The sequence below is a fragment of the Rhincodon typus genome, chromosome 47 (genome assembly GCF_021869965.1).
Source record: "Rhincodon typus isolate 14 chromosome 47, sRhiTyp1.1, whole genome shotgun sequence".
Classification (NCBI taxonomy): domain Eukaryota; kingdom Metazoa; phylum Chordata; class Chondrichthyes; order Orectolobiformes; family Rhincodontidae; genus Rhincodon; species Rhincodon typus.
Genome location: NC_063378.1, coordinates 4,812,259 through 4,819,865, shown reverse-complemented (window position 1 = coordinate 4,819,865; position 7,607 = coordinate 4,812,259). Strand labels below are relative to the sequence as shown.

Here is a 7,607-nt window from a genome sequence, read left to right as displayed (position 1 = left end):
AGGCAACATGCTGGTGAACCTCCTCTGCACCCTCTCCAAAGCATCCACATCCTTTTGGTAATGTGGCGACCAGAACTATACTCAGTAAATAGTCATTCAAGAGACTCTCCTCTGCAACTGCCCTCTAGGCAGTTGGGGATGAGCAATAAATGCTGGTCTAGCCCTCATCCCACGAAATAATAAAACAAATGCATGAATACTCTACGGAGGCAGTGAGTTCGATATTCACCCAAAAGAGATCTTTAATAATGTTCCTTTGGTACTAGAGGTAAAATCATTAGAAAGACTATTAGTTATGACCTTATCGCACAAGTTGGGGATGGTGTGGTATAGAATAAAACAAAACTTTTCCATGTCTTGCACAACCATCAAACCCTCAGTCTTAGCCCTTCTTAAAAAAAGTAAACAATCTAAAGTCCATTTAGATAATCTCAGTTCCCCTCACTGAATTTTCGCTCTCTACTGCATAATGCACAGCTCAAAGCCCCATTCCCCCCCACCCCCAACCATTTCTCTCCATCTCAGTCCCCTTCTATCTCCCTCCTTCCCCCAAGCTGTGGGTCTCAAGGTTCGACGTGGGTAGCCCAAGTGGCGAGCTGAACGGTGCAATGCGGCGACCTGCCCTTCTGACTGGAGTAGTCGGTGGTGGTGGTACTCGCTCCACTAGGATGGCTGTCCGAGGCGGCGGAGAGCCGACTGAGATGAAACGGCTTGAGGCAGGGCAGGAGGAGCCTCAACACGGCTTTCCGGATGGAGCTGTCATGCATCCAGTAGATAACCGGGTTGACGCAGCTATTGGCGAAAGCCAACACGGCGCTGGCTTCCTGACCGAGTACCACCGCATTCTGGAAGCTGCACGACTCAAAACCCACCCCCCAACGGTGGAGCAAGGCCAGGAAGCGGAAAACATTGAAAGGAAGCCAGGAGAGGAGGAAGACCAAGACCACCATGAAGGCCACCCTTACTGACTTCCTCAGTTTGATGTCCTGCTTCTTTCTTCTCCTGTACTGGAGGCACAGCTTCTTAGTGATGCAGCAGTAGCAGATCAGAATGATGAGCATTGGGAATAGGAAGGTGAGGAGTAGGTAGGCCAGAGAGACTGCAGGACTGTGGGAAGCCTGATCCTCGGTGCAGTAGGACGCCCCACCCCTTGTGTCGATGATACGGTTGTAAAGGATGGGGAGTCCCAACAGGAATGATGCTGACCAAATCAAGAGGCAAGCCAACGCTGCGCAAGTTTTGGAGCGCACCCTGCGGGACCGGAGAGGGTATACGATGGCCAGGTAACGGTCGAGGCTTATGCAGCTCAGGAACAACACGCTGGAGTAGGCGTTCACCGCCACCAAGTAGGCACTCAGTCGGCACAGCAAGAGGCCGCTCCTCCACCACTTGCCCCAAGCCTCCGTGTCCACCCAGAGAGGTAAGGTGATCAGGAAGACCAAGTCGGCCAACGCCAGGTTGATGATGAAGACGTCGACCTGCCTCTTGAGCCGGCATGTCAAGCCGATGGCCGAGATGAGCAAGCCGTTGCCCAGAAAGCCCACGGCGAAGATGACGCTGTAGACCAGGGGGAAGAAGACCCGAGCATGGGGAATCGGGGCAGGCTCACAAGGGTCGGCCTCGCTCAACCCCGTGGTGTAAAACACGTAGTAATCCTGATTGTAATTGTAATCCGTCGTGTTATTCATGATCGGCTAATCGTTTCTTTCTTTTGTTTTGAACCGTTCTCACTCCCCCTCCCCCAGCTTCTTGTGCTTGTCAGAATTATTTGTATCTCACCAGGCGTTTGGTTACCCATCAGATCATAGCTGTCTCAGATCTCATTTCCTGACCACTACCAGCCCACCTACAACCAATCCCTCCTCTCCTCGACCACAACTTATTATTTTCGTTTCTTCGTGATAAACTCTGTTGCACAAAAAGCTCCAACAGCAATTTTTATTTTGTAAAATAATCGGAATGGGCACTCCTGTGGCACACCTACCCCCGGACCGGAGGCTCAGTTCAAGCCCCACCTATTCAGGTTGATTAGAGAAAAAAAACATTAATTTAAGAAAAATCTCCAATATACAAAAAAGATGTAAAAGAAAAAATTGGAATGGCCTCTCTCTTGTGGCACAGTGTAACGTCTGTAAGAAGAAACCTCGAACAATGCCCAGCTTCCCCATTCGCTCATCACAATCCCCACTCCCCTGGATCTTTTCTCTGTCTTCTCCAAAGATACTTCTATCTTGCTCTGTCTGCACCGTCATTCTCTTCCAGCTAATTTCCTCACGGTCGCTCTATTCTTTGCTCTCTGTCTTTCTCTCTCTCTTCATTCCTCCCATCTCCCTCCCTCTCTCTCATTCTCTCCCTTTCTTTCTCTACCCCACATTCCTTTTCTCTCTCTTTCTGTCTTTGCCCCATTCCCGTGCTCTCACACTCACTCTCCCTTTCTCTCTCCTGTTCTCTCTATCCCCTTTCTCTCTCTCTCCCATCTCTGTCGCTGTCATTGCCTCATTTTCTCTCTTTCTGACTCATCTCCCTCTCCCTCCTTTCTTCTTCTTCTTTCTCCCCCTTTCTCATTCTCTCACACTCACCCTTTCTCTCTCTCCCCTCCCTCGGACTGTCTCTTTGTCTCTGTTGTCCATGCTTCTCCCTCCCTCTATCTCCCTTCTCACTCTCTCTCCCTCTCTCTCTTTTCTCCTCATCTCCATCTATCTCCTTTCTATTTCTCTCCCTTTCTCCATCTCTTCTCCTCCTCTCCCCATCACTTTTTTTTAATCTCTCTCACTTTCTCTATTTCTCCCCTTCCCTCTCCCCCACCCCCCCCCCCATTCCACCCTCTTTCTCTCTCCTTATCTCTCACTTTCTACCTGAAAATCACTACTGGCTTGAATAACTGCAACTCCAACAACACTCAAAACTACCATCCAGCAGAAAGTAGCCCACTTGACTGGCAGCCCATCTAACACTCGTAAGTATCTATTCCCACTCACACTGATGCATAAAGGTCCCCATTGTCCCACCCTCCACCTCCTGGGAAGACAAGACATGCATGAGATCACTGTCAGCTGTAAGTTCCCTTCCAAGCCACAGACCCTCCTAAATTGGAATTATATCATCAATCCTTTACTGCAATTGAATGAAAAATCCAGGAACACTCTTCATAATTGCACTGTGGGTGAATCTCCACCATCTGGTCTGCACAAATTCAAGGAAGTAGCTTATCATCAAGTTCTCAAAAGCAGTAACAGGCATTAAATGCTGGGGTATCCAGTGACACTCTGACCTGGTAACCAGATGAGAAAACATCTAACTTCCCTTATAATTCCCAACTCCCTGACTCTGTCCATCACAGAATAGTTACAGTGCACATGGAGGCCATTTGGCCAATTGTCTCTCTGAGGATATTAACATAGCGCTCATCACTTGCCATTTCTCTATAACCCTGCACAGTGCATTTTTCTATTGAAATAACCATCTTATGCCCTTTGGATGCCTCCATCTCTCTTTATGAACCTCACTTCCGTTTGCGTTCCCAGTGAAGCTGCTTCTGTCACCTTTCTGAGCAGCACAGTTCCCATCACAATAATTTACAGTAGAACAATCAGCTCTTCGCATCCTGCTGCACCCATTACATACTTATACAAATGATCTAATCGTTACTGCCATGGGAAACTGTTGACCCTGATTCGTTCCATCAACGTTTTGAATATCTCTATTCATAAGACCATAAGAAATAGGAATAGTACATTCGGTCACTCAAGTTTGCTCTACCATCCAATAAGACCTTGGCTGATACCACAATCCTCACACCCAACCTCCTTTCTCCATAACCCTTGATTCCTGTAGTGATCTACAGTCTTATCTATCTCAACCCTACATATACATAAGGACTCTAATCCCACAGAGCTCTCTGTAACAAGGAGTTCCAAAGTTTCTCAATTCTTTGAGAGAAGAATTTCCTCCTCATTTCAGTCTTAAATTAGTGCCCCTTTATTCTGAGACTGTACCCTCTGGTCCTAGAATCTCCCATAAAGGGAAACATCCTCAGCTTTTACACTGTCCAGCCCATTAAGAATCCCAAATGCTTCAATGAGATTGTCTCCCATTCTTCTAAACTCCAGTGAATACAGTCCCAACCTGTTCAACCTTTGGTCATAAGACAACCCCTCCATACTGGGGTTCATCCTTATGAATCTTCTCAGAACTGCCTCCAATGAAACAATATCTTTCCTTAAATATAGGGACCAAAACTGCTCACAGTGATTCAGATGTGGTCTCAATAGCACCTTGTACAGTTGCAGTAAGACTTTCCTACTCTTGTATTCCAATCTCCTTGAAATAAATTTTCCCCGCTCACAATTGAACTGAAACCCTCCGTGACTTTTTGTAGTAAACAAACTGGTGAAACTATTAACTTTCTTTTTACAAAATCTAAAGTAAATTTTCCAAAACAAGTTACGGTCAGGCCCATGGTGATTATTAACTTTTGCTGTCCGGTGTGCAGGCTTCTTGTGTTCAGTTCATTCCTAGTCTCCTTATGGAATGGAAGGGGGGAAGAGATAGGAAGAACAATGTCGAAGACACACACATACACACACACACACGCGCGCACACACACACACACACAAAGAGTGACAGAGATAGAAAGAAGAGGAGGAACTGAGTGACAGGAATCACACAGAGAGAAGGAGAGAGAGAGAGAGAGAAAGGGTGAGGGTTGGTGATATCACAGATAGGCAGAGAGGGTGATAAAGTAACAGAAAGACAAAGGGTTCAGGTATGGGTCCATTAGCCTTTCTGATTACCTGCTGTCTTAACCCTCTCCATTTTAAGTAGCATATTCCCAACATCTCCTGCCTTTCCAAGTAATCACAGCCGTCTATTCCTATAAGTATACTGGATATAAGATCAAAACTTCTTGGCTTAAAGTTAGCCACCCTACCTTCTCTTAATATACTGTTAACACAGGCCAAACATGATTAGAGACCCCCAGGTAGAACAAAATGTCATCTCCACCTAGGATGTGGAGAAGCTGGTGTTGGACTCAGGTGAACAAGGTCAGAAGTCACACGACACCAGGTTATAGTCCAACAGGTATATTTGAAAACATAAGCTTTTGGAGTGCTTCTCCTTTGTCAGTTGAAGTGATGAGGGAGCAACACTCTGAAAGCTTGTGATTTAAAATAAACCTGTTGGACTATAATCTGGTGCAGTGTGACTTCTGACTTTATCTTCACTTAGAACCTGCTGCCTGAAATGTCAGTGGGAACACAGTTTGTTGTTTCTTTCTGAAAGGGGAATTGTATATTAAAAAAAAATTGAAGGAGAAAATTTGCAGGTCTTGGGGAAAGAATTAGGTAGCAGCATTAAATGGATGCCACTCTCAAACAGTGGTCAGGTGTGCAATGGGCCAAATGGCCTCCTTTAGTGCCATTTTATTTTTCTAACAAGAAAATGGAAAAGAATAAGCTAAACATGGCAGACACTAACTATGCAAAAAGCAGAAGGAAAATGCACTCGATGCATTAACCTACAATTAATTACCGCACAGGAAATTCGCACAGAAACAAACACGTTTCACCCATAAACAGGCATGAGCCTGATACAGAACCAACAATAACGTGGCACACTCATGAAATTAATACGCGTTGAAACAGGGTGAGAAGCAAACAAGAATGCTGTAAATTAATGGAAAATGCACATGTAAATATTAATAACTACACTAGATTTATTTCGTATTCAGCATTTCTGCACTATATCAGAAATAAAGAAATTACATGACAAGTGATTTTGACTGTTTGTTTAAAGCTGCATTCTTCAAGATAATGGGGAAGGAGGCCATTCAGCCATTTTGTGCTGAATGCTTGAAAATGCTAATTAGTCCTATTCCTCTCCTCTTAACCCATAATCCTGTAAATGTTTGGTGTGAAATATAGTATTATAATTGCTGTTATTAATAAAGTATTGTTAAATTCACTCAGCAACATTTTGGATAATGCATTCTACAGCACAACTACTCACTGTATAAAAGCATTTCTCCTACCTTCCTTACTGGCTATGTTTTGTAGACCGAGGTCCTGCACAGACTCAATGGGCCGAAGGACTTTTTTCTGTGCTGTAAACCTCTATGACTCAATAACTGGCTGTTTTGCTGATACTCTTTAATCTATGTCCCTCTGGTCATCAAACCTCCTTAATTACATTATCAAGGTTTCTCCTTAATTACATTATCAAATCTTTTCAGGATTCTGAAATGTCCTCTACACTTCTCTGCTTTCAAGAGACCATTCCAGACTCCTCTGTCCCTCCACATGAACCAAAGTCCCACATCTTTTGTGCCATCCTTTGAAATCATCTCTCCAAAGCCTTGAATCCAAATAATATTAAAAATAATTTATTTAAGAGTAAGTAACGCTTACAATAATATGTTAAGAAATTGTGTAATGCAATTGTATTAAACATCGTTAATGAGGGAAAATGTCCTGATGTGCTTTACAGGAAAATTAATAAAATTAAATTTGACACTGAGCTATACAAGGAAGGCCAGCATGTGTCTACAAAGTTGGTCAAATGTTTGGAAGGAAAGGAGGAGAGAGAGAGAGAGAGAGAGAGAGATAGAAAAGGTTGGTAACTCCAACTGTAATGACCTAAAAGCCTGGTCAGCAATGGTGGAGCAAAGGAAACCAGAGAAAGCACAACAAGCTGGAATTGGAGGAATGCAGAATTCTCGAATGGCTGTGGGGCTGAAGGTTATGCCTTCAGGGAGTCCTTGGAGTGACAAAATAAAACACTAACGTGGGATCTATGGCCAATACAACCCAAAGCACTAAATTATCAAAATACAATCAGTGTAATTCACGTCAGAAATCAAAAGAAATGAAAGCATCAGGGTTAAAATTAAAAAAAACTCAAATACAGATTTTATTGCAACATAAAGCAACTTTAACATCAGAGCACAAACAAAACACCAACATTGCTTTCACTTTGGATCCAAAGCAATAACAGTGATATACAATTAACGTGAACAAGTTAAAATATTAAAGCTTTTACTATATCTTTAACACACAGTTGAGATGTTATTTCTTGCACAAAAAAAAGGTAAATACAATGCTCAAGGAATGTAAGAGGTGGCATTGTGGTGTTATCAGTGGACTGTTAATCTGAAGACCTCTATTTGATTCAATTTGATACTTGGTTTGATTTATTGTTGTCACATGATTCAAGATACAGTGAGGAGTATTGTGTTGTGTGCTATCCAGGCAAATCATACCTTACATAAATACATCAGGGAAATAGAACAGAATACAGAATAGAGTGCTACAGCTACAGAGACTTAAAATTGAGATTTAAAATAGCAGAATGATTATAATGGATGTAAGGAGATGATCTGCTGGGGACAGCTCGCAAAGTGTGCCTGTACTCTAACACCACCTTGGAGCTAGCTAATGTTTCGTAGACCTCGGTTCAAAGCCCACTTGGCTGCTCATGGAAATTAAATTCATTTCATTTCATGATTCTGAGAATGAAAGTTAGAAAGATGGTAGCTACTTAGATATTAATAATAGCTACAAAAAAACCCCAGAGATAGTAGGAACTGCAGATGCTGGAGAATCTGAGAC

General features: G+C 43.3%; 1 protein-coding gene across 1 annotated transcript; it reads right to left on the bottom strand.

The window, feature by feature from the left end:
• Positions 1 to 563: 563 nt before the first annotated feature.
• Positions 564 to 1,759, bottom strand: LOC109915450 (G-protein coupled receptor 15). The gene has a single exon (XM_020515073.2). The coding sequence runs from the start codon at positions 1,686 to 1,688 to the stop codon at positions 564 to 566; it is 1,125 nt and encodes a 374-aa protein (XP_020370662.1). The 5' UTR covers positions 1,689 to 1,759.
• Between the last annotated feature and the right edge of the window lie 5,848 nt (positions 1,760 to 7,607).